This window comes from Malania oleifera, chromosome 6, assembly GCF_029873635.1.
Source record: "Malania oleifera isolate guangnan ecotype guangnan chromosome 6, ASM2987363v1, whole genome shotgun sequence".
Classification (NCBI taxonomy): domain Eukaryota; kingdom Viridiplantae; phylum Streptophyta; class Magnoliopsida; order Santalales; family Ximeniaceae; genus Malania; species Malania oleifera.
In genome coordinates this window covers 112,237,652-112,263,282 of record NC_080422.1, presented here as the reverse complement: position 1 = coordinate 112,263,282, position 25,631 = coordinate 112,237,652, and the positions used below count along the sequence as shown (strand labels likewise).

At 36.4% G+C, this 25,631-nt stretch overlaps 1 protein-coding gene across 2 annotated transcripts in view; it reads left to right on the top strand.

Moving 5' to 3' along the window:
• The first annotated feature begins 203 nt into the window (after positions 1-203).
• LOC131157281 (phosphoinositide phosphatase SAC3-like) overlaps positions 204-25,631 on the top strand; it is a 42,026-nt gene continuing 16,598 nt past the window's right edge. The window contains exons 1-13 of one of the 2 annotated variants that reach the window (XM_058111303.1): positions 204-1,088; positions 2,929-3,133; positions 3,234-3,399; positions 3,822-4,044; positions 4,658-4,734; positions 5,288-5,475; positions 5,558-5,655; positions 5,969-6,102; positions 6,212-6,340; positions 22,928-23,306; positions 23,521-23,642; positions 24,358-24,471; positions 24,838-25,026. In XM_058111303.1, coding sequence (XP_057967286.1) covers positions 972-1,088; positions 2,929-3,133; positions 3,234-3,399; positions 3,822-4,044; positions 4,658-4,734; positions 5,288-5,475; positions 5,558-5,655; positions 5,969-6,102; positions 6,212-6,340; positions 22,928-23,306; positions 23,521-23,642; positions 24,358-24,471; positions 24,838-25,026 — 2,141 coding nt within the window. In that variant the 5' untranslated portion in view covers positions 204-971. Of the gene's footprint in view, positions 1,089-2,928; positions 3,138-3,233; positions 3,400-3,821; positions 4,045-4,657; positions 4,735-5,287; positions 5,476-5,557; positions 5,656-5,968; positions 6,103-6,211; positions 6,341-22,927; positions 23,307-23,520; positions 23,643-24,357; positions 24,472-24,837; positions 25,027-25,631 lie in introns of those variants that run through there. The other variant, XM_058111304.1, reaches the window with a different exon arrangement.

Genomic DNA, 25,631 nt, shown 5'->3' with positions numbered 1-25,631 from the left:
CATAAAATATAAGGTAATGATTATGTTATATTTATCCATATAACTACGTATAATTATTTCAAAATATACTTATAATTATCTAAATGGCCTTAATATAATTTAATTTTTTTTGTTATTTTATTTTTATAATTTTTTTAAAATTTTAAAAATAGAGACCACGGATGGCTAGCTATAAATGAAAAAACGCAATGATGAATCAGCCAGCGGCAGGCGGAGTCATTAATCAACCATTATTAAGAACAAAAAGCAAGTATTTTAGTGCCGCCGGAGGCATAAAATAAGAAGGTCAGCAGAAGCAAACCATGATTAATAATTTCTGCATTTCGGTATATTGAGTGGACGGTGCTGCGGTCATCCAAGCAGTGGTTTCAATTCGGTCTCTGGGATCTGAATCCCTCTCATTCTCCCTCTCTCTCTCTCTCTCTCTCTCTCTCTCTAGCAGCATCATTCATCATGATCGTCGTCATCATCGCCGACAACAGCAGCAAAACAAACTCCACTCTGGTTTCTTGGATTTTTTATCCCTAATTTTCTTGTTTCTCTCTCCGTATCTTTGCCAAACGAAGCCTGCAAACTTTTTTTTCTTTGATTTTCTGATCGGCGAAGCTTCAATTTTCAACTATTCCTAGCTGTTTTAAATTCGTTCGATCCTTTGGTTGTTTAATTCTTTCCTCTTTTTTTTTTTTGGGTTATTTTTTTCTCCGTGCCGGTGCGCCTGAGTGCGTGCAGACACATTTATTTCCATAAATGAGATCCGCGATTCTGGTGCTTGGACATCCCTGGTGAATGGAAGAGGAGGAATTGTATTCGAAGTAAAGATGCTGTATTTGAAGCAGCCAAACACTAGAATGTGGTATTGGCGTCGGCGTTGTTCGTGCTCGGGCCTCCGGTGAGTAATTCTTCGAGCCCACCCTCGCATGCCGGTCTGATCGGTTCCCGAGCCCGAGGCTCGGGATCTGAGCTCCTATTCCATGACATCGGAGAATGAGTCCCCGCGGACACAATCGCACTCTTTCATTGAAGACGAACAACCTCCTGCCCCTGCCCCTGGATGTATGCAGAAATTCAGGCTCTACGAGACTCGCTCGGTATATAAGCCCATGTTTCTTTCCCATGTATGTTTTTTTTGGGGGTGCTTTTCTAGACCTCGATTAAGTTATTAACCGGACCTCTGAATTAGTCCATACTCGTGAGCATTGTTGCTCTGGGGGGTTTTGGGTGTATGTGCCTGTGTAATTGCATGCGGATCTTAGCATCCCTTTGCCACTTGTGGGCTTTAGATTGTCTAAAATGATCGCTGATCAAACGTTGTGTTCGCGCTGGTGTTGTTGACATCATTGACATCCATGTACCTGGTCTTTTTTAAGAGATGCTTGCCTGGAATTATCCTATACCCTGGTTTTTTAATAGTTTCTTTTAATGATGACACTGATGCCTCCATAATACTCACCGAACGTTAATCAATTTGTTTTAAATCTTACATAAAGCATACTTAGAATGTGTGACCCTTGTTCATTATTTAGTTCAATCATTATTGGGTCTCAAAGTACCTTGTATGAGATTAAGTTATCCGGAAACTGCTAGTTTTTCCCCACCGAGTTTACCCTAAGAAACTTCTTCATTACAAAACATTTTGTTGAATGCAATTTTTTTTTTTAATTTCAAAATAGAGATGGGAAAACCTCTTCTATTTAACAAATATCAATCAATTTATTGTTATTATTTTTTCGTACATTAATTTGTCATACACATGCAAAGAATCAGGACAAAGATATATTTCTTGTTGTATATAGACTTATGTTTCTTATTTAAACTTTCTAAGGCCTAAACCTTCTCCCTTTCTACCCCCTTATTTTCAATTTTCTTAATCCTTTTCTCTCTTTCTTCATTGCTCCTAATTGAGATTGCAGTCAAATACCAAATTTATGTTGATATGATTGTGAAATGTACACCTAGTCACGTACTGCATGTGAGGCTATGTTATCACAACTTATTCAACCGTTGCCTGGTCTTTATTGTTATTTAATTCACACTTAGCTTTTTTCTTTACCTGCCAGAAATTTATGAGCAATTGTTGAACTTCTAATTTTTTTTTTTTTTTTAGCATTCTTCCTTTTGAGTTGTAGTGTGATACTTTATTGTATTGAGTTTCTAGTATTTCCCCCACTTCAGGTTTGTGCTTTTGTCCATTGAACAATGTTATACTTGTCTTTTATTATGAAAACTGAAGGAGAATTGAAGAGGATGATACATAGTCGGGTTGGGTAATTGGAGAAGTGCATTTGGTGTGTATGTGATCGTAGATTATTCCTACAATTAAAATGAAAAATTTATAGGGCAGCTACACAACATATTCAAAATGTAAATGTAGCTGAAATTAGAATGTAAAGATGGATGAGTGGCATAACCTTGAAAAGAATGAATTAATGAACGAACGCATTTGTAGTGTGGACCGGTGGAAGGGGCATAACATTTGTAGAAGATGAGAAAAGGGAAGGAAGGCCACGATGGGTCGTGCATTTGCAGCACAGACTAATTGATTTCCTGTTACAAAGAGTGATGTAATTGTCATTAGAGGATGTAGGAGAGATAGGGGTAGAGGTAGATCACGCAAAATTAGAGGATGCTGGTCAACAGCACTTCAATTTCTTTGGTTCTTGCCCTAGATTTTGCACAATTGTGCAAAATGATTCATATAGGTGAGCCCAACTTGTTAGACTTATGATTTGTTTTTTTTTTTTTTTGCACAATTTTATTTTTATCTTTGCTTTACAAAGCAATAGTGGAATATCTATTTCTAATGAGTAAAAAACATATATACCACATATATATTTGGATAAGAGTTAATGTATCATATTTTGTGCAGAATTTTTGTGTTCGTATTTCTAAATCATTTTACACCATTGTTTCCGGTGTATTATTCTACAGAAGTTTTACATGATAGGTAGGGACAAGAGCAGGACATTTTGGAGAGTACTAAAGATTGATAGGTTGGAGCCATCTGAGCTAAACATTCGTGAAGATTCAACCACATACAGTGAAAGTGAATGCTCTGACCTGTTGAGACGGATACATGAAGGCAACAGGTCAACTGGTGGACTGAAATTTGTAACTACATGTTATGGAATTGTTGGTCGGTAAAAATTAGTTTGAATTTGTGCCCCAAGTCTCCATTATCTTGCAAGTCTTGTTCCATTGTCTAACAGTGCTTTCTGTGCGTTGTGTTTTATTAGGCTTCATTAAATTTTTGGGGCCTTATTACATGCTGCTTATCACAAGGAGGAGGCAGATTGGTGCAATATGTGGCCATACTGTGTATGCTGTCTCCAAGAGTGAGATGATTCCTCTTCCAAATTCTTCTGTTCAGTCCAACGTCGCCATTTCTAAGAATGAGAACAGGTCTTTTGTCCATGCTCCATGTAAATGTAATTTTTCCCTTGTGTTTCTGAAGGAAACTGTATATGTCATTTAAACAGGAAAAAAACTTGGTCTTTGTTTATGTATTTTTTTCAGGTCATTGTGTACCATAGTCCTATACTTCTCAATAAATGATAGTTGTGAATTTCTAGCAACAGACATTAGAACATTTCATTTTTGGCATTTTGTTTGGTTATTGTTTTTTTGGTGGTTATATCTGGATACTGATTGTGTGTCTAGAATCAATATATAGCCTTTTTAAGCTAGATGTCATGATGCTTGAAGGGGGCACGAAACTTCTTTTTTCCTAGTTGCAGTTTATAATGCTTTATATCTTTCTTATGATTTATTTAGCTTTTTGCATGGCTTCGGTGATTTGTTTCATGTTTCTGTTCATGGTGCAGGTACAAGAAGCTCCTGTGCACAGTGGATCTTACGAAGGACTTCTTCTTCAGCTATTCATACCATGTTATGCGCAGTCTTCAAAAGAACTTATTAGATAATGCATCAGGGCAAGTACTCTATGAAACTATGTTTGTCTGGAATGAGTTCTTGACACGGGGAATCAGGAATCACCTTCAAAATACTCTTTGGACTGTTGCATTGGTGTATGGTTTTTTCAAACAGGTGAGGCTTGTATAACGTTTGCATGAGTTCTTCTGACATATAATCAAATGAATAAATTAACTGGTCTGTGGGAATAAAAATATTGAGCATGATATGTCCACTTACTTTTTCCCTACTATATCTTTCTGAGCTTTTCCTTTGGCTGTGTTATACAGGAATTTTATTGACCTTTATTGTCCCCTTCTAATTTTAGCTTTGATGATTTATGTAAAACCAAGTTTTCCAGCCTGAAAGTTTCATTTTTTCAATGTTTTCAATTGATGTCTACCTTGATAGATAGTCATTTTCTGCAATTTATTTAATGCTTGTTTTGTTTAAAAAAATTTGAGAGCTTTTTTGTTTATATTGAGTATGACTGGTTTTTTTAACATGTTTGTGAACCTATCATTGAGCACTAGAGTGAATTTCCTAGGGATTTATAATGAGGCAGGATCATATTGCTTGAGTGTAACATTTTCTGCTGGAAATTGTTACTGTTGGCTTCTTTGTATGATTTGACGTAGTGGGCTTTCTTGTTTGCGTTTTTCATTCAATAATTTGAATATTTTTTACTTTTTCTGAAAGCTTCATGAGTTTTCTGTTTTATTGATGCCTTTTAATGCTCTGAATTCAGGCCAAACTTTCAGTATCTGGGCGGGACTTCAAACTGACCCTCATTGCGAGACGCTCACGCCATTATGCTGGAACAAGGTAGGACTGGTTGTGTAGATGAAAAGAATGTATTTGCTTGTCTGTCATTTATTAATAATGATAATATTTTTTAAGGAAACAGATTGTGTTTTTTGTATCTTCTTCTGGAACCCACTGTCCTGAATAGAAAGTTGATTATTTTGTCATTAACTAATTTCATGTAAAATTTAAATGTGTGATCCGGTCACTGTATTTTCTGAATATAAGATTGACTGTGATATATTAATGATTATCTGATTGTTTGATTTTGGTTTCTATTGTTGCATTGCTGTGTCTCCTGATTTCAAGTTGGCCATTTGGTCACTACTGTGTGTCATGTAAAAATTTAAATGTGTAATCCACTCACTATATATTTTGAATAAGTGAATGAAGGTGATATGTTTATGATTATCTGATTTGTTTGATGTGGTTTCTTCTATCGCATTGCTTTGTCTTAAAAGAAAAAAATAGAAGGGAAGATGGAGATTGTGTCCTGAAGCGCATAGACCATTCTTTTCTCTACATAATGTGTTGATGTTAACGCGTGTCATTCATTGCTTTGTCCCTGATTCAGGTATCTGAAGCGAGGTGTAAACGAGAAGGGCAGAGTAGCTAATGATGTTGAGACAGAACAGATTGTGTTTGAGGATGTCCCTCAAGGATTTCCTGTGCGAATTAGTTCTGTTGTTCAGAACCGTGGGTCAATCCCTCTTTTCTGGTCGCAGGAAACTTCACGATTGAATCTTAAACCTGATATTATATGTATGTCCTTGAATGTCAAGTGTAGCATAGTAGGTAATGGTGTATGTGTTTCAATCTTTCTGCTGATTTCTGTCTCTTTCAGTGTCAAAGAAGGATCAAAATTATGAAGCCACCAGACTTCATTTTGAAAATCTTGTCAAGAGATATGACAACCCTATAATTATTTTGAATTTGATTAAGGTATGTTTTTGAATTGATTAATGGGTGTACAACTTTTAGTTCTCTTAAGTTTTCATATTTTTCATAATCTTAATATTTATATTCATCTGCTTGGGAAAAGATTTTAAGTGGAAGGTGAGTAACTTAATTGATGCTGATGATATTATTACCACAAAGAATGGTGGGTGATAGAAAAACTTGAAAAACTGAATGCCCTTTCTTATTTTATTTTTCTACCAAAAAGGAAAATCAAGTTATATGCTTAATTCTCAGATTTTGAATTATTTAATCTTCTAATTCCATCTTGATTGATGCCGCTCCATGCAATCAACAGACATATGAGAAGAAGCCACGAGAGTCCATTCTTCGTGCAGAGTTTGCTAATGCAATTGATTATATTAATAAAGATTTATCGGAGGAGAACCGTCTTAAGTTTCTTCACTGGGACCTACACAAACATTCACGGAGGTATTTGGTTTGTAGCCTCTTAAACTTAGGCCTTGTTGTATGCTTGTATGCTTTTCTGAGAATTTGATTGTTGTTGGGTAACAAAAAAAATCCTGTTTTCCTCTCCCAGCAAAGCTACAAATGTTTTGCTACTACTAGGCAGAGTGGCTGCATATGCGTTGACGCTAACTGGTTTCTTTTATTGCCAAGTAACACCAGCATTGAGACGTGAGGAGCAGCTAAATTGGCCCTATATTGGGTAAGAAGTTCATTTTTTGTTGAATTTTGACAACCATAGTTTTGGTTTCCATCTTGTATGACCCATTGTATACATAATTTCTACAAATAGCCTTAACTACTCATCCATGATTTGTCAAAGTTTTCTTCCATTTGAAGAAGTAAAACAACTGAACATTTTACAACTCTCTGCAAACCATGGGCTGTGACTTGCTGAGTTGTTCTTGCCTTGTTTGCAGTTTATGTAAAAAATAATAAACAAAATAAACCAAAAACTTGTGCAATTTTTCTGTTTTTTTTTTCCCCCCGACTGATTTGTTTTGATTTGAATCCCCCATGAAAAAGAAATTTTTTGTGCTAGTAAGTAAAACATCAAAAACATTTTGCAATGCAATCCATCTTATTCTAAAGTGGGCACATATTGGCAAAATAACTCTCGGAACTTGTCATAGGTCATTTCACAAAAGAAAAAAATACCTCCCTCTATATCTTAGACCCTCCTCCCTCCCTCCCCAAAAAAAGAGGGCAAAGAAAAAGATCCTTAGCTAGCAAGAGGAGATTGAAGGCAATTAAACCTTCAAACTAGGATTCTAACTGGAAAGCCATATCATGGTTATCTGAAAAGGCGGAGATCAAGGTTGATAATGCTTGGACTATGACCTCTGATTACAATGTGAATTCATCCAACTAAGTAGGCTGATTGCTTCTGCAATGACAGCGTGAAGGGCAATGGATGAGGCCTCTTTCTTTCTTCTTTAATCTTCTTTCCTTGACTGCCTTTTTATCTCCTTGAATGTAATGAAGTTCACCTATGACTCCACTATAGGATGTTGCTCTTGCTCTCACTTCCCCCCACCTCTCTTGAAGCTCTCATGCACTTATTGTTGATTTTCAACCATGATTATCTCTCACTATGGGAGACGATTGTGTTTGGCGTGTACCATGGTTCGAAATCGCGGTCGCGGATAACGTCGCGAAACGGTCGCGGGTGTCGCGGGTCGCGGGAGACGCGGGTGTTACGTAACGGGAAGCGGGCGTAACGGTCGTGAATTTTTTTCACGCATGCACAACCATGCGAAAATTAAAAAATAAGCATGAAATCCATTAATACATGATTTTTAATGAATTTTGAAGGCTTTCATTCAACCTACAAATGCTTTTTAATAGGCATTATGATTTTTATATTAATTTTAGTGCGCTGTTTACAAAAAAAAGCATATTTTTTTATAGTTTATATTACTTTAATGAGTAAAAAGATGTAGAAATGTAAGAATCAATTAATTTAAGTCATAAAGTTACTAAAAATGAATCAATACTCAATAGACTTAATACTCAATATACACATTACACATACATGAATTTAAAAAGTGATTAATATCAAATATCAATAAATAGTTGAAAATACATGAATACAATATTACAAATTTATAATATAACACATGTCACCACCAAAAAGAATGACGTGGAGGGTCTTCATAATTTGCATCTGTATCTTGAGATTGGGATGGGAAATTATCTCCCCATCCTTGTGGAAATACATAGTTGAATGAACCCAAGTTTGCATCATTTTGTTGTTGCTCTTGAAAATGTATTGGTGATGAAAATTCTCCTGAATAATGTCTATAAGTTGGGGCAGGGGCTGGCTCTGGGTAGTGTGTAGAAGAAGACTCACTAGATCCTGAGATTCCTGATCCACTGGGATAAAAATGTGAGTCACGAGATGCATAATGTGGATATGCTGGATGAGATCCATATGATTGTGATGATGAACCATCTAAACCAAACTCGCCAAAACTACGAACCACACCATATGAATCTTCAGTAGAATCGCTAGGGTCACCACAGCACTCCTCCTTCTCCTGGGTTGTGAAGATTGGTTCCCTGGAGGAATACCCAAGTCATAATTTTCAGGTATGTCATGTAGTCCATAAGGATCAGAAGGATATATATCCCTTCCAAATGATGTCCCTGTATCATATCCATAATTATATTCTACACCGCCGCCTCCACCACCACCACTGCCACCCCCCCCAACCCCAGCTCCAGCACCACTATTACCATCATCATCACTTGGTGGGCTCAAACCAAGATTGTCATCACTTTGTGTACGTTCAGGGCTTGAACCTGAATCATCATGCGCGTTTATTGGTGGTTGATCACCTCCTTCTGTAGTACCACCAACCTCTTCATTTAACCAATTTGAATTGTCCTGACCGTCGAGTAGTGGTGTCTCTCTCTCCTCTAACCATTGACTTAAAGGATCATCTTCTTCGAAAATGTAGTCCAAATTGATAGGATTGAAACCCTCTTCAATTTCTCGTTGGCTTCTTCTCATTGTACGTCTTAACTTTAACCTCATGTTGTAATGTACGAAAACAAGTTTTTGTAGTCTCATGTACTTTAATCTATTTCTTGTTGTCGTATGGATGAGGCTAAAGGTGCTCCAATTACGCTCACAGTTCGAAGCTGATGTGGTCTGGCTAAGAACTCTAATTGCTATTCTTTGGAGCTCAGGAGCACACAAGCCATAATGAATCCACCATTCAGCTGCATGAATAATTAAAAAGAGTTTTATGTTAGTATAGCGTATTTCAAAAGTCAAATTTGAACACAAAGAGAGAAAATAGAGTAATTCTCCATTATTTAGCTATATAGCCATATTTACCAGGATTTGTTTGTTTCACTGCCCTTTGAGCCAACGGGGTTCCAAAAGTCTCCTGCCTATCTCGATATAGCAACAACTAAAAAATGATGATTGTGAAATATAATTAATTAATTAGATGTATTAATAATTATTCTTGAAAGTATTACAGAATACTAGAACAATTCATTATTCAATTTAATGGAACCAATACTTACTTGATTAATAGCCCGAATTTGAGTATCTATATCGGGTACCAACTTGGTTATCACTTTTTTAACTCCATCCATGACTTCTCTAGCAACTTCAGGAGAGGGTGGGGCACCATAAAGAAATTGTGGGTTCAAAAAATACCCTACAATTAAATTTAGAAACATATTAATCAGTAGTTTTCTAATGCAACTATGCATAATTTAAAAGTTAAAATAATAAGAAATTGTATTTGATTTACACTTACCAGCAGCGTGCAAATCTTGGTGCAACTGAAAACTCCACCGGTTGTCAATAATTTTCCAATAGTCTTTGTAAAACCGGCAATCTTTTTGAATGGCCAACTTCGCCCTATCAATTGCCTCGTATATGAAGCCCATGGTTGGTTTTTCATCACCATCAACCAATTTAAGAACTTTCACCAAGGGTTCTTGCACTTTAATTATATCAGAGGCCTTTTGCCAAAACTCTTTGCCTAAGATAATTTTCTTTGAATCATATGCTGGGCCTGATTTTGCCATTCCAAACCTTGAGTTTTTCCAAGCATCAGATGTAAACATTTCCCTTAGTGCTTGTTTATGCCTGACAATAGTCTCCAAAGCAATGAAATTTGTGGCAAATCGAGTGATGGCAGGGCGAAGTAACTCTTTATTATTTGTGAATTTCTTCATGAAATTCACTGTCCATGTGTGGTTGTAAATAAATGAGGTTATTGTTCTTGCATCTTCTAAGACCTTCTTCACGTTACTTTTCTTACCAATATCTTCAAGAATAAGGTCTATGCAATGAGCTGCACATGCTGTCCAATAGAGATTGGGCCTCTTCTGCATTAATAATTTTCCTCCTGCCTTCATTGCAGCTTCATTATCAGTCACTACTTGGACAACATTCTCCTCTCCAATTTCTTCAACCACCTCATCCATTAATCTGAAATGAAATTATAGATTCAATAATTACTACTATTTAATTAAAAACATGCAAGTTCATAATACTATTTGCATATACAATTAAAATTAGAAAATTACCTGAAATAATATTCAGCTGTTCTGCTTGGCACATCAGAGGCATCAACTGATTTATGAAACACGGTGCCTCTATCGCAATAAACTAAAAAGTTTATAATGTGTTTTCTAGTTGGTCCTGACCAACCATCACACATAAGTGTTACACCTCTTTCCTTCCAAATTCCAGTAAAAGAAGCTATATAATTTTTCATTTCTTGATACTCTTGCTCCAAATAAATTTCAGATATCTCATAGGGTGATGGACCCTTCACCCCCTTTCCAACCTCTGCAGCAATATCAAGCATAGGCTGCATAAATGGAGAGTCAACTACATTCGCTGGAATCCGATTATAAATTAGGAATTTTCCAACCGCTTTTCCTAATTTACTTCTTAAACCTTTCAGTAACTTTGTATTGAGTTTTGGTTGTTTCGCACTCTTGCTTCTTTCTAAAATAGGATCCATTGCCTTTAGTCTAGCTTCAGGGGCATCAGGATTGATCCATTGTCGTCCACTACCTCCAGCTTCTCGACCACTATAAGATCGAGCTCCTGCTCTATTGAAACCACTGGTAGCACCACTGCCAGAGCCACCTCCCTCTTCATAAATATTACCCCTTCCAGTTGTTCTTGCTCGAAATCTTTGTCTCTCTTCCCATTGTTGTTGTGATCGCATGCTTTCTTGTCGAGCAAATCTCATACTTTCTTCTTCCAAGTCTTCTTCATCGCCCAAATTCTTAAAATCTCCTCTAATTTGGGCTTCTGCTTCTTCTTGCCTTTTTTGTTTATCTCTTTTCTTCTCAGCATACTGTTGTAGATGTTTCATCATTTGTTTTCTTACTTGTGTGGTCACATTTGAGCATCCAGCTACTTGACCCTTTTAATGTGCCAAGTGTTGTTTCAAGTGTGTAATGCCCCCTTTGATTATCTTCCCACATAACTTACACATAATAACATGTCTATTACCGTCTACCGCAGTACCAAAATGCCATCCAATATCTTCACTAGGTAAGTTTTCATTTCCTCTATCACGTGACATATTGATAGATTTAATTTGATGATCTCTACCCAAAATATAAAGAAAATACAAAGTTACAACCTTCCTACAATGACAGGAATAATATAATTAGTAATTTAGTAAATATTAAATAATAAGTACTAAATAGTCCTAATTTTAAATACTTATTACGTAAAAATAAGTATAATATTTGATTAAAAATAATAAGTAATGTTTATTATTTTTATATTTAAATAAACAAAATTATAAAATATTAGATATTTTATTACCAAAAAAATATATTCCTTTATCTTTAAAAAGATATTTTCATTATTTTTTATAGCTTGATTTTATTTTCATTTATAACTATAAGAAATTAACAGGTGAAAAAGATTTTTGCTCTACTTTCATATACATCATAGCATCACAAATAGAGATCCATACATTACAAATTGACTATTTAATTTTTTAAACATTTTCTCAGTATATGGATTAAAATTAAAATTTTCTACAAATTCCAGTAGTAATTAGTAAAAATCAAATTTATTAATGTATTAACTATTAGGTTAATTTTTTTTTTATTAAGTTATTAATTTTTACTTTATTTGATAACTAAAAACAAAAAATAGATGTAAACATTTATTTTACCTAATTTTAAATTTAAGGTCAAAATAATGTTTTAAAACTTAAAAAATATTAATAAACAGGGTCAACCTACTCAAGAAATGGCAAGTAGATACACATGTAACATAAAATGGGTGATGTTATTTAATTTTTTTTTCTTTTATAATATGAATATTATTTAATATTTTTTCAATAGATGGGAGTGAATATGATATCTTCTTTATCAAAATGACCACTTTGTCCAGCTGACATAAATAGTATGTTAGCCAATTGGTGCCATGAATTAATTTTATTTCTATAAGTTTGGCAAATCCTAAGACTAAATATTATAATAATTGTGCAGAGTATTCCTTGGAATTCTTTAAGAATGGTGAAAAATAGAGCTCAATTAAGCCTAGATAATATAAAATGCCATCACATGGATGTCTTGTGTACATACATTATTTTAATGCTTTGTTTAGATGGTGAATGCAGTAGTGGATTATTGATATTCAAATATTATTATAAAAAAGGCTTCAATTATTATTGGTAAATATTAATTATTTACTAACCTTAAAAAATATTAATTATATAATATTAATAATTGCTTGCTATGTCATGGAATTAATTTTCATAATTATCTTTCAAAAAATATAATACAATTAAGATATTTATAAATTAAGAAAATTTTATTTTACATAATTATTAATGATTTCTAATTTTTTACTCTATTAAATTACTTTTTTTTTAATTCAATTTAACAAACCTATTTTACAACAAAATATAATTTAAAAAAATAAACAGAATGAAAAGAATGAAAAGGGCTGTGGTACAACAAAATATAATTTAAAAAACAAAAAAAACATAATGAAAAGTGCTGTGGGTGTTAGAGTGTCTCATACGCTGAGGCCTGTAGTCGAGTCAGACCGAGAGAGGGGAGGGATTCGAGGGAACTCGGAGGAGCCTCGAACAGTCGAAGGAGCGAAGCACAAAGCAGCGAGCCAGCGATGACTCCAAGCTCCGAGCCTCCGAAGCTGAAATCGAGAGGCTGGCTGGTGCCGACTGCGACGACTGGCGGAGGAAGGTGCCGACTGCGACGACTGGCGGAGGAAGGTGCCTACTGCGACGACTGGCGGAGCTGCTGCAGACCTTTCGCCGTCGCCGGTGACTCGCCAAGTTGCTGGAACTGGAAGCCTGGAACTGCAAGTCTGCAATTCTGAGTAGATCTGCTCGGTAGCTTCGGTGTGCTCACTCTCAGGCTTCGAAGCCTTCTTATTGCCGAAGGCCAACAAATTTTCAAGGTCAGTTTGTAACTTTCCTTTTTACCCTTTGAATGGCAGATGGGTGTGGGGACTGGGGAGAGGGGGAAAGTACCGCTGCTGCCTGCTGCCCTTCAGCGAATATGCTACCTGTCGGCCATGTAACGGTCCGTAACGGACGTTACGACATGTAACGTTGGAGTATCGGCCGTTACGTGCCGTTACGCCTCCGTAACAGCCGTTACGGCCGTGAATTTTTTCCGAACCGCAATATCGGCCCTTATCGGTTTCGGGCCCTCTGATTTCCGTTACGTATCAGCCGTTACGCTACGTAACGGCCGTTATTTAAAACCATGGCGTGTACTATCGAATTTGAAGGGAATCCTTCAATTCGCAACTAGAGAAAGTGGGAAAGGGCAGCTTTGTGTTTGAATTAGAGAGAAAGTCAGCACATAATCATGGGTTAGGGTTTCTTTGGAGGCAGAGGGATGGATTGCTGAAAGTTTGTCCTCGGTGGTTGGGCAATTGGGGAGCTTTATCGGTGGTGGGAGTTACAAGTAAGAAAGATCCTCCTTTTGTTAAGGGCATTGTATTTGCTGGGCAACGAGGATATTGATGGTGCAAGGAATAGTGGTTGTTTGAAAATGTCCATGATTGTTCAAAGTTTGGTGATGCGAAGAACTAAGTACCAACAGAAAATAGTGAGGAGCTACAAGGGTTAGTTGAGGAAGACTATGGGCATGAAACATTGGTGGGTAGGGTTTGCTCGAGGTAAATCAGAGATTGAAGATTGGTTGGTTTGGGCCTGGGTCCTTCACAATTGTATTGGATTTGGGCCCTTTACCCAGTAAGATGGCTAATTTTGGTTTCAAGAAGAAAGAAAAGGTGCTCTAGAACAAAAGGTGTTCTCCCAGGCATAGTATTAAAAAGCGGAACTTAATGGCCGTTGTAGATGTTATGTAATAGTATCAGTGCCTTTTTGAGATTGTTACATGTATCTAGGAGGAATGTTGATTCACAATCGTAATGGTTGTTACGAGACCATAATGGCTATTACAAAATATTACAGGCCGTTATAGGCTGTTACGGGTTGTTATAGTGCCAAACTGGATGTGAATGATTAAAATAGGTTTTTAGTCCTTTTTGTGCATTTCCCCAGTCTCTTTTCCCTTTACTGAACCTTAAAAACTAAGTTTGCTTATTTAGTTGGTGATTTTTTTAAAAAAAATAAAAAATGGTTTATTTTCCTTGACATTTAGTGTGCATTTTTTTCATTAACTACCATCATAATAAACCCAACTTTTTCCCTCATTAAATTACATATGTTCGTATTCTAAGTACTTTCAATTTTATTTTTTTCCCCCAGTTTTTCATTCGCCTATTTTGGAGAGTGAAATAGGTCCTATTGTATGCAATTTTTTTCTTGTTTAACATATGAATATTTTATTTTTTGGATAACAAAAATCCCATTGAAGACTTAAAAGAGTACAAAAGATGGCTTTCTATATATTTATATTTCTTTATATTTATGATTTCCTAGATTAAAATTTACTTATAGTCAATAAAGTAATGAAAAGTAGCAAATGCATGCTTCTTCTCGCCAGTGACAACTAAAACGACCATGATGACATCCAATACTTGTGGTATATATTACATTTAGATTGATTAAAATTTATTAAAAATCATTTAAAGCATTAGTGTATAGGATTCTAGGATTAAAGCATGTGAATTATATGTTTTTAAGAAGTTTGCTAATGTAAAAAATGAATTCATGGTTGTGGTGACCTTTACCTATTACATAACGTTTGCGATAACTGCAACCGTTCCACTGCAACTGTTACCGTCAAACTATAGGTGTTAAGTGTCCACAATTGACATATTCCTCATTTCCACCGAGTGTGAGGGAACTATTCTGATATGTTGTAGTGTCTCTTTAAACTATGTCAGGTCACTCGCCTTTGTTTATGGAATGTGGAGGCATGGACAAAGGTAAAAACACTTTCTATTTCAAAATATGTGGCTTAAATAGATTGGGACAAGGGAGTTGACTTGGGGTGGTGGAAAAGCTCCGTGAGATGGAAGGATATCCTACTCATGGTCTTAAATTTCCACGAAACTGTTGAAATTTCCGTCGAAATTTCCGATTTCCGCCACCCTTGAAATCGAAATGGCAGTCGATTTCCGTCTTGCATAATTTCCGTCAAAATATCAATGAATCATCTGAAAATTCGAAATCTTGAAATTTTAGCGAAACTTGTCGAAATTTTAACCATACGATGAAATTTTGTCAGGATTCAAATGAGAAATTTAGGAGTAAAGTGAAATTTCTATCTTAATTTCTTTCATTTATATTATCAAAGCAAAAGATTATTACAATTGCTTTTGAAATTATATGAAAAAATAAACTTACAGTGATATTTTATTTAACCATTCATGTCTAAATTATCATTATTTGTATAACAAATAATATTTAAATGATTTATGAATTCCATTTGCATTAGCTGAATATGTTTAATGTATATTATCTTACACATATGTTTGATACACATACTATTTTACAACTTTTCCACCTCACACAAAACATAGATGTATTTAATTTGTAATATATTAGTCCTAAAACTTATATTATTATGTTTGTTAACCATTTCTAAAGTTTCACAAAGAATTCCATGCTTTACTACTAATTTCTGTTATTTTTTCAAATCGAAATCGAAATTGACATCGAAATCGAAATTTCCGTACTTTTGGAGCTTCGAAATTTGAGTCGAAATAGAAATTTAAGACCTTGATCCTACTGCAATTTGGCTAGGAAAATAAAAGTATTGAAGGATGATTTGAAAGGGGTAGAATAAAGACACTTTTGGGTGAGAATGTCTCAAATTCTCATGGAAATCAAGGAGCTAGATATCAAAGAAGGAAATTGTAACATGTTTGTGGAGGAGCATAACAAAAGCGGGGGATAGCCTTTTAAGGAGAGGTAGTGAAGCTATTGATGTCTCACAAAAAAAAGCTAGATCTTTGTGGCTGCTAGAAAGCTACAATAATACTAAATTTTTTTCCCTTAGAATTGCTAATCCTCGGGAGAGGTTATATCATTATTGATGGGATGATGGGTGTGACAATAGCGGGTTTTATGGGTTCTTATATGAAGAAGCGGGTACAGAAGACCCCTTTATAACATGGAACTAAAAACCTAGTGGCGAGGGAGATAGGATCGACTTGGGGGGCCTTAATGGATGAGGAAGTGGAGGCAACTTTGAAGACATGCCAATGTTATAAAGGCCTAGCCACTGGTCTTGATGGAATCACTACGGTGTTCTGCAAGCATGATTGGAACACCACAAAGGTGAGGTAATGTCAGCCTTCCATTAGTTCTTTGAGCATCATAGGCTTGAAAGGAGTCTAAACTAAGACTGATCAGTTTGGCAGGGAGTTTTCGAGTTCCTCAAAGTTGCTGGCTGATGTAAACTAAAAGAGACCCCAACATTAAACTCAACATTAACTTACGTAAGATCAAAAAATGAAAAGGCATAAAGGGACCAATAGAAAGGAGGTAACGTCCATTAGTTAAAGCAAGAGGTTAGTACACCAAGCTTTACTCCCTAGTAACATATCAATAGCCGAAGTGTAACTCTTGTGATCCAAATGAATATCCATTAGTAGGGAAATCAATAAGGAGGTATACGAAATGCCTATAAAAAGGACCTGCTTAGGAAGGTAAGGGATCTTATCTCATCATCCCTCACTCCTTTACTTTTGCATTTATATAATCCTTCCAAATTCCTTGACTAGGCATTGGAGTGATCCCCCGGAGTACGCCCCGGGTCCTCCAAGCCCTTTTTCTCTCATTCTTGGCAGGTGATCAAAGTCGCGATTGATCCAAATTCTCCTTGACAAATTTTGGTGGCAACATTGGCAAAGGTGTTGGCTCTTGGACTGAAAGGGGCAGTTGGGAAGTGGTCTTGGATAATCAAAATGCTCCTGTACCTGAGGGCCAAATCCTTGATGCCATTTTAGTGGAGAGTGCGTAGACTCAAGAATTAAAAGCTTAGAGCCAATGATGATTTGTGGAGTCATATATAAAAAGGCCTATGATTGTGACCGTTGTGATTTCCCTTTGCACTTGTCACATAGAATGGGATTTGGAAGAAAATGCTGTAGACTGGATTTTGCATCTCAACTACGTGCTACTCAATTATTGTTAGAAGGCCACCAAAAAATTTCTGAGTGCCACGGGGTTGAGACAGGGAAATCCAATCTCCCTTTATATTCTTTAGATCATAGTAGCCCTAACTCATCTTCTTGGCAGAATGGTGGAGGAATGCTTCATTAGATGCTTTTTGGTTGGGCTGAGGACTGAAATGCTTATGATATTTCATCTGCTCTTTGCAGATGATTGATTGTTGAGTGAATGAAGAGGATGTTAGCTACCTAAGATTTGTTTTTTTGTGGTTTCAAGCTTCATCAGATCTAAGAATCTGCATATTTCTTCTTCCTTAATATAATTTTTTTCCTATAAAAAATGCATTGTGGAGTGGGGTGCTTCTTTCAAGCCAAAAGCAGTTTGTGATGGGGTGGTCAAAATGTTTGAGAGGAAGCTGGTGGGAGGTGTTAATGGTTGTTTAGTCATTTAGCATTATTAGTATGTGTTACATTAGTAAGTGCGAGTAAGGGTTGGTCATTGGTATTGTACTTGACATATATCATAAATAGAGGGAGAGATCTTTCGTTGATGTTAGGTCTTCCATTTTACCCAATTGTTCAACATGGTATTAGAGCAAGATCCAATCTAAACCTTACCACCACCAACAAACCAAACCCTAAACTCTGTCACGAAATGAAACACTAAACCCTATCACAAAACAAAACCTTAAACCCTATCATCAAACCAAACCCTAAGCTTAGCCATCCCATGCAAATCAGTCAGTATAGGAGGATTAACCACACTCCTACAGGCTAGAAACAAGTTCAGGGATTGTTGGAAACTCTGTTGTTGCTAGAAAATTCCCTGGTTGCCGCTGCCCAACTCAGTACCTTCAAAATCTTTCATATTTCACAAAACCAACAGTAAAACCGACAACAGAACCCTTCGATTTGTAGATCTGCAAAACCTCTTTGCTAGAAACCTCCTCATGCGCCTTCACGCACAGGCTGACTGTTGGCAGTGCTGACCCTACATGCCGGCGCGTGAAACAAATTTCAGCCACCATTTTCTGCATTTTTTTTGGCAGGAAGTCTTGATCACTTCCATTGACCAAAATATCGGGCTATTGGGCATGTTTTTTTTTTAAAAATCTAACCTTTTTTGACCATGCACTCATGGCAATCTGGTGTTGTTCAGTATTAGTAAAGTTCATTAGTGAGTCTCTTGGAGCAGCACCAGTGTTTATACATCGATTTCGTAGGGTTGTGGCTGTGCTATGTCTAGTTGTTGGTGACTCGTTCGTGGTTGATTTAATGGTTGACTCGTGTTGTTTCAGTTGGTCTGAAAGTTCAGTTGTTGTTTTGCTTGGTTCAGAAGTTCACTTTTGGAATCCCAAGAGCATTTTGTTTGCTGTGTATATCTGATTTGCTGCTGTATCGAAGTTGTGTGTGTGTTGGGATGATGTCCTCAAATCCCAACAGTTTGTTTCCCTCATTGGGCATTTGTTTAGGTAAATAGCATACCATAATTATCTTGGAGAAAGAGTATTCAAGGTTCTTACGGTATCAAGCATCCCAACAAGCATCTCATCACATTACATCTTTTGCTTAAAAGGGTAATCCTACATTTTGTATGCCATCTTGTATCTCTCCCATTAGTCAATTGGATTATCAACTTTGCTGCTACTAACCATATGATTGGTGTAACAAACTTTTTTTCTACCCTTCAGTATCTTAGAAATCTACCTCAAGTTTCCCTTGCTGATGGATCCACAACTACAATTGAGGGGATAGGAACAGTAAATCCTACTCCTCCATCACTCTTTGTTCTGTATTGTACATTCCTAAGCTTCCTTTCAATCTTATGTCAGTTAGTAAGCTTACAAAGCCACTAAATTGTTTTGTAACCTTCTTTATTGGTCTCTGGTTATTTAGGATTTGATGATGAGGAAGATAATTGGCACAGGACGCGAGGCTTGTGGACTTTAATGCTTTGAGTCACTCTTTACTCCCATTGCCTACACAGCCATTGCTACACCACTTCAAATCCTTTGTTGCTTTGGTTATCCGTCCTTGGACAAATTGAAATAGCTAGTTCCTACCTTGAGCTCTGCGTCTAGTCTTGAGTGTGAGTTTTGTCAATTGGGAAAACATCATCATGTTCCCATTGCTTCTAGGTCAATAAACGGGCAGTTAGTCATTTCACTCTGTCCATTATGATGTTTGGGATCCTAGTCGTGTCATGTCAAATTGACTACTCTAGAATGACTCAACTTTAATTAATGAAAGATCGTTTTGAATTGTTTAATATCTTTTGTGCATTCTGTCCTATTTGATATGCTAGTCAGGATACTTCCTAGTGATAATGCCAAGGAGTACTTCAGTACCCAATTCATTACTTATATGATTAATTATGGTATAATCCATCAATCATCTTGTGCCTACACTCCATAACAAAATGAAGTTGCAAAATGGAAAAACAAATATCTTGAAGCCACTCATACCCTATTGTATCAAATGAATGTCCTCCAAGGTTTTTTGGAGTGATGCTATGCACACTGCTTGTTCTCTCATTAATAAAATGCCATCCTTTGTCCGTGGTGGTAAAATCCATATCTAGTTATCTTCCTAAGGTTCCTTTGTTCTGCCTTCCTCCTTGTATGTTTGGTTGTGTGTCTTTTGTCCATCACTTAACTCCACGAACGGATAAGTTGGATCCTCGTGCTATCAAATGTATTTTTTTGGGGTATGCCTATACTCAAAAGGGATATTGATGTTATAGCTCTAGTTTACATCGATTCTTTTTTTATGTCACCTTGTTTAAGTCTACACCATTCTACTTTGATTTCTTGAGTTTTGTTGACCTTAATGTGTCTCTTCCTCTGCCTTGCCTTCCAAATCCTAGCCTAATGATTGTGCCCAATCCTCCTACATCTTCGTCCAATTTGAGTCGTTCTTGTCGCTTGGATGATCCCAATTTGTTGGTATACGCACGATGACTCAAAGGAGGAGAGCCTCCTTGAGCTAGAGGGGGATTGTTAATGGTTATTTTAGTCATTTGGCATTATTAGTATGTGCTAGAGTTATGTTAGTAAGTGTGACTTAGTAAGGACATTAATGTCATTAGTATGTACTTGACATATATTTTAAATAGAAGGAGAGACCTATCATTGAGGTTAGCTCTTCCATTTTATCCATTTATTCAAGATGGTATTAGAGCTGGTTATCAGGAGGTCCTTAGTTCTAGTCTTCTTGCCCACGTTTATTATGTCATGGCTAAAAAATTATTATATTTCTTGCAATGGGTATTATCTGTTGTGTGTTTATCCATCCACGTGTTGTTGGGCTGCTGCACATGCAGGGGAGTATTGAAGCTTTGTATACATTGTTGGCCCACAACCTAACAACTTAAGCTTTTAGGTAAAGTAGCAATCTAAGAATGGATATGGTTTTGATTCGTTTGATTTTCTTGGGAATATCGTATGTTCCTTCATCTCTAATGGTAGAATTGAAGGAGATTTCTATTTGAGGATGATGGAATGGATATAAAATAATAATTTTAGGATGAAATTCTGCCTACCCCTGTGGAGGAGACTTCTTGAAAGAATTCAGAGGCTTAGAAATTGATGGATAAAATGAATTTTATAGTTGTTTGATCTTAGCAGAAATGAAATTCGACTAGATGGTGGTAAAAGTAAGGGGAAGTGGGATAGAGGAATTTGGCTAATTTGAAGTGGATGGTGAACTACAATGAAAGGTATTAAAAAGTGGCTTTGTTGGTGAGTTTTTTGTTTTTACTTTTCTTTCTCTTTGGATTATGGTTTTTTTAATTTTTGGAGGATTTCGTGTCTTCGCGTAGGTTGTAATTTCTCATATTTCTTTGTAATATATCTTCTGTTTTTACTTTTTATCAAACAATAGTAGTACAATAATAATGAATGAGGAGGGGCAATTTCGTCCTGGGTTATTTTTGTCCCATGAGGTTGGATTCCTAGGGAATCCAAGATTATCTAAGAGATGTGGATTATGAATGCCCATGTTTTAGGGGCATCTTGCATTCTGATGGAGCCTATGATCCTTGGCAATCCCATGGGTTCTCAAGCATAGGCATCCAACATTCCAAGAGCCACATTCCCATGAATAGTGCCGGATATGCCGCCCAAAACACGTCCTAAAATTAAGGCATACACATGGACTTTGTTTTTTTCACAATTAATACTAATGGTCTGTTATTGGCGAGGAGGCCTAATAATGCTATTAGCCTGGATATTTGTGTGAGTGCTTAGCTTCTAATGAAACAAGTGAACTTTTGTCCATTGTGAGGTGTTGAGTGCAGCTTCAGTGTTAGTTTTTTTTTTTTTTACTTACCTTTTTTGGGAAAATGGTAACCCTCTCAAAGTAATTAAAGGAGAACTCCATTTGGCATAAAGTAATTAAAAGTAAAATTGGATTACAAGTAAATGTGTGGGATGCTAGTGTGGGTTTTAGATCTTCTTTTCCTCCTTGGAGATGTATATCACAGCTTTACCCATGTTTATTCCAAGCACCAACTTTGGGATGGCCAATGGGCTTTGCATTTGTTTCTAGGAAAACCCATGTGGTGGATCGACATTTTGCCTTTTCCTCATTTTATATCGTCTCTCTTCATTGCATAATTAGGACATTTCTTATTTTTCGTAATCTAGTGGGGAGAATTTTTTGTGGGATTTCTGTTTCCATGTCTCCTAATGATAGGGTGGCAAAGGAGCTATTGTCTTTGTTGTGTTTGTTGGAGCCTTGGAGGGTTGCTGTCCTTCCAACAAGGAGGGTGTGTGGAAGTGAGTGATGGATTCTTCTGGATTTTTTTGGGGGGAGGGGGGCGCTTTTTTTTTTTTTGCAAATATTTGTTGGAGTTTTTGATCTGGGTGAATGTGCCTTTTCACACCATCACAGTATTTGAAGGGCAAAGTTCCCTCCAAAATTAAGGCTTTTATTTGGTTGGTTGTTCTTAATAGAGTTAGCACTAACCGTTTATTTGAGAGTAGTAGGCCTCCTAGGTCATTATCTCCAGATGTGTGCATGTTTTGCTTCAATAGTTCTGAATTTGCATATCTTGGAGGATATGGAACACATTATTTGATATTATTGGAGAAAATTGGATTTGGTGAAGGATATATTGGCCAGTTCATCTTTGTTTTTTTAACTTTTTCATTTTTTTTTTTTCAGTTTTTTTCAGTTTTTTTTTTTTTTTAGGAGTAAAAACATGTCAGCCTTATGGAGATGTGGGTTATATGCTGTGTTGTGGGGTCTTTGGATGGAAAGGAACACACTCAATTTTAAGGGGAAGAATTCTTGGATTTTGGCTTGGAATAAGACACATTTGGCTTCTTTTTGAGCTGGTGCTGCAGGTTTTTTCAAGGGGACGTGTTTTGAGGGTGCTCAGTTTGATTGGTTGGCTGTTTTGCATCGACTGTTCTCTTCTTTTTTAGGTTTATTGTGTTTTTTCTTAGGAGGGTTCCTTATTCTCTTTCTTTTTACATTCTTTCTTTCTTAATAATATTTCTTCTTTTTCGATTAAAAAAATCTAAATATGTCACTCAAGACTATTCACTTGCAATGACATATTGACTAGTAATTAAAAAAAAAACATATACAAAAGGTAATATAGAAGGTAAGATTGGCCATATTTTCATTTGTATTTTATTTGCGCTGTAACTTTTGCTTTGCTGATGGTTATACTGGATACACACACACACACACACACATATAATGCAGGAATATGGATGCTTGTGGTGTGTCCACTTGTGATGCGTATCCCCTGAAACGTTTTGATAAGAACAATGAAGATGCTGATAGTTTAGAGAGGAAACATAGTGAACGGAACAACGTTGCCAATGGAAACCATTCTGTCAGGGCACCAATGTTTCAAAAAGGGGTTCTCAGAACCAATTGCATAGACTGCTTAGATCGCACAAATGTTGCACAATATGCATATGGGTTGGCTGCTCTTGGACACCAGCTTCATGCTCTTGGAGTTATAGATTCCCCAAAGATAGACCTTGATGCACCTTTAGCTGATGATTTGATGGGGCTATATGAGAGAATGGGTGACACACTTGCACACCAATATGGTGGCTCAGCTGCTCACAACAAGGTAATGCTAATATATTATGGTGCTGAAAAGTTCCATCAATTGATTTTGTTTGCATTCGTGATTAGAAATTTAATTTTTATTAATTGTATGGTTCGGCTGAAGAGTTTCCTACCATCTTATCTTTATAGTCTAGAAAACAGCCTGATCGACAATTGCAATTAAACTATATGGTCTATCTTGATGCTTGACCTTTTGACGTTTTGATGATAAATAGATATTCTCTCAGAGAAGGGGCCAATGGAAAGCAGCAACCCAGTCCCAGGAATTCTTCAGAACTCTTCAACGTTATTATAGCAATGCATATATGGATGCGGAGAAACAAAATGCGATAAATGTGTAAGTCAATTTTTGAGTCACTCATACTGAATCATGTTTTGCTTTGGAAAAAACAACCAAAGGAAATACGTGGTATGATCTTTCGTGTCTGGCTGTTATATGCTGCTCTACACGACGAAGACTTGGATATCTTGGGCATGAGTGTTTGGTGGGGTGTGTCTAGGTGTGTTTAGTCCTTGAAGTTTGGACACTGCCAAATTATTAAGATATGGCATTCTTTTTTCTTCCTTACTCTACAGTCTTGCCTGACATAGCATGTCTTACATATAAAGAAGCAAATATAGAGAGCTAGAAATCTCTTGATTAGCCCAGAACATTATTTCCTTGTTGGACATGACTGTAGATTTTGCTTCCAATGCTCGGTGTGTGTTTGAAACATGTCATACCGATACCTATGAACCTATGCTTTGTTATGTGCAACACGATTCTTCATGCGCGCGCTATGAAGTGTTTAACATAGACTCTGTTCAACAAGTTGGATATGCATGTGATTTGAATCCTGTATTATTTAACCCACATCTGCTATTTACATGCTCAAACCCATGTTAATTGGCTATTTATATAACCTATCTAATTCTTGTTTCTGTTGAGATAATAATTTGGCTTATTGTGAGATAAGGTTTAGTTGCAAGCATATCATTTGTTTTATATTCCATGTGTGTAAGGTTGTGTATTTCATGTTATAAATGATAATTTTTATGCAAAAAATGTTCAGATTCTTGGGGCACTTCCAGCCACAACAAGGTAAACCTGCACTCTGGGAGCTGGACTCCGACCAGCATTACAACGCTGGGTGGCAATTACATACAACTATGGATGAAAACGGAAGGTACTGAGCTTTGGTCATGCAAACCTCTCTAACTTTATAATTCATCACTTTTAATGGATAAAATACATAAGTATGAATCTGCTCTATCGCTTCACTTGTTCTGTAAAGTGTTGATGGTTGCACATTTTAAGGATGTGAGGTCAGTCAAAGGCGGGTCTGTCTAAGGTACAATTTTTAAGAAATGTCCTTCCCTTGGCTTTTACTCCCAATATGATATGATATCTTCATTTCTTATTTTATCTTTTTAAGTTGGTCAATGACTGTAAAGCTCGCCAAATGTGGTTCACCATTATGCTTTCTTTTGCTGACAAATTATGTTCCTGCTGGATGCAGCTTTTATAGTAACATTTGAGTTCTGTATTTTAGGGCATTTTTTAAAAGGTCCTTATCGGATGGAAACATCCTTCGTGAAGGCAGCTCACCTATTTCAGCCACAAATATTGACGAGGAGAAACTTTCTAACTCGGATTTGCATGGGCAGTTGCAAGGAGAAAAGGTTCTATTGGAGTCATCACCAGATACATCTAATGCTGAAAGTGATGTAGCCTTTTCCAGGTCTTCATATTCACTCTTCTTTCTTTGGATGCATTACTACTTGTTTCCTTCATAAATATGCATCTTTTATTCATTAAGAGCCACGGAAACCTTTGAGGCATATGCCATTGAGATGAAAATGTGTGATTTTCCCATGCTCACTATTCATGTTGCGTATGCTTGAAGTGTGGGTTAAGTCTTTAAACTTTCAATCAGCTAGAGATTAAAATGTAGAACAGTGTTAAATAATGCTGTTTATGACTGACTTCATGTTCGGCTATGGTTTTAGTAAAGATTGTGGCTTTATGGTTTTAAATATGGAAGAAAGGGTGCAGATTATATGGATGGAAAAATAGTTTAGTTAGGTTATGGATTGTAGATTGGACGACAGTAAGTTTTGGTGTTGTGGAGAGTAACAATGATTGTTTGGGAGTTTAGGGTGCTAAGGTTGAATATTGATGGAAGGATCAAGCTTATCAAAATAATATTTGAGCTATTGAGAGAGTAGTAGTATTTGATTTTAATAAGAATGATAAACAAGGTCTGAGTGTCTGACTCTGATTATTGGGTTTGAAAGTGCTTAGATATTGAACAGGAGAGAGTAAGAATATGAAAGTCTAAGCCCC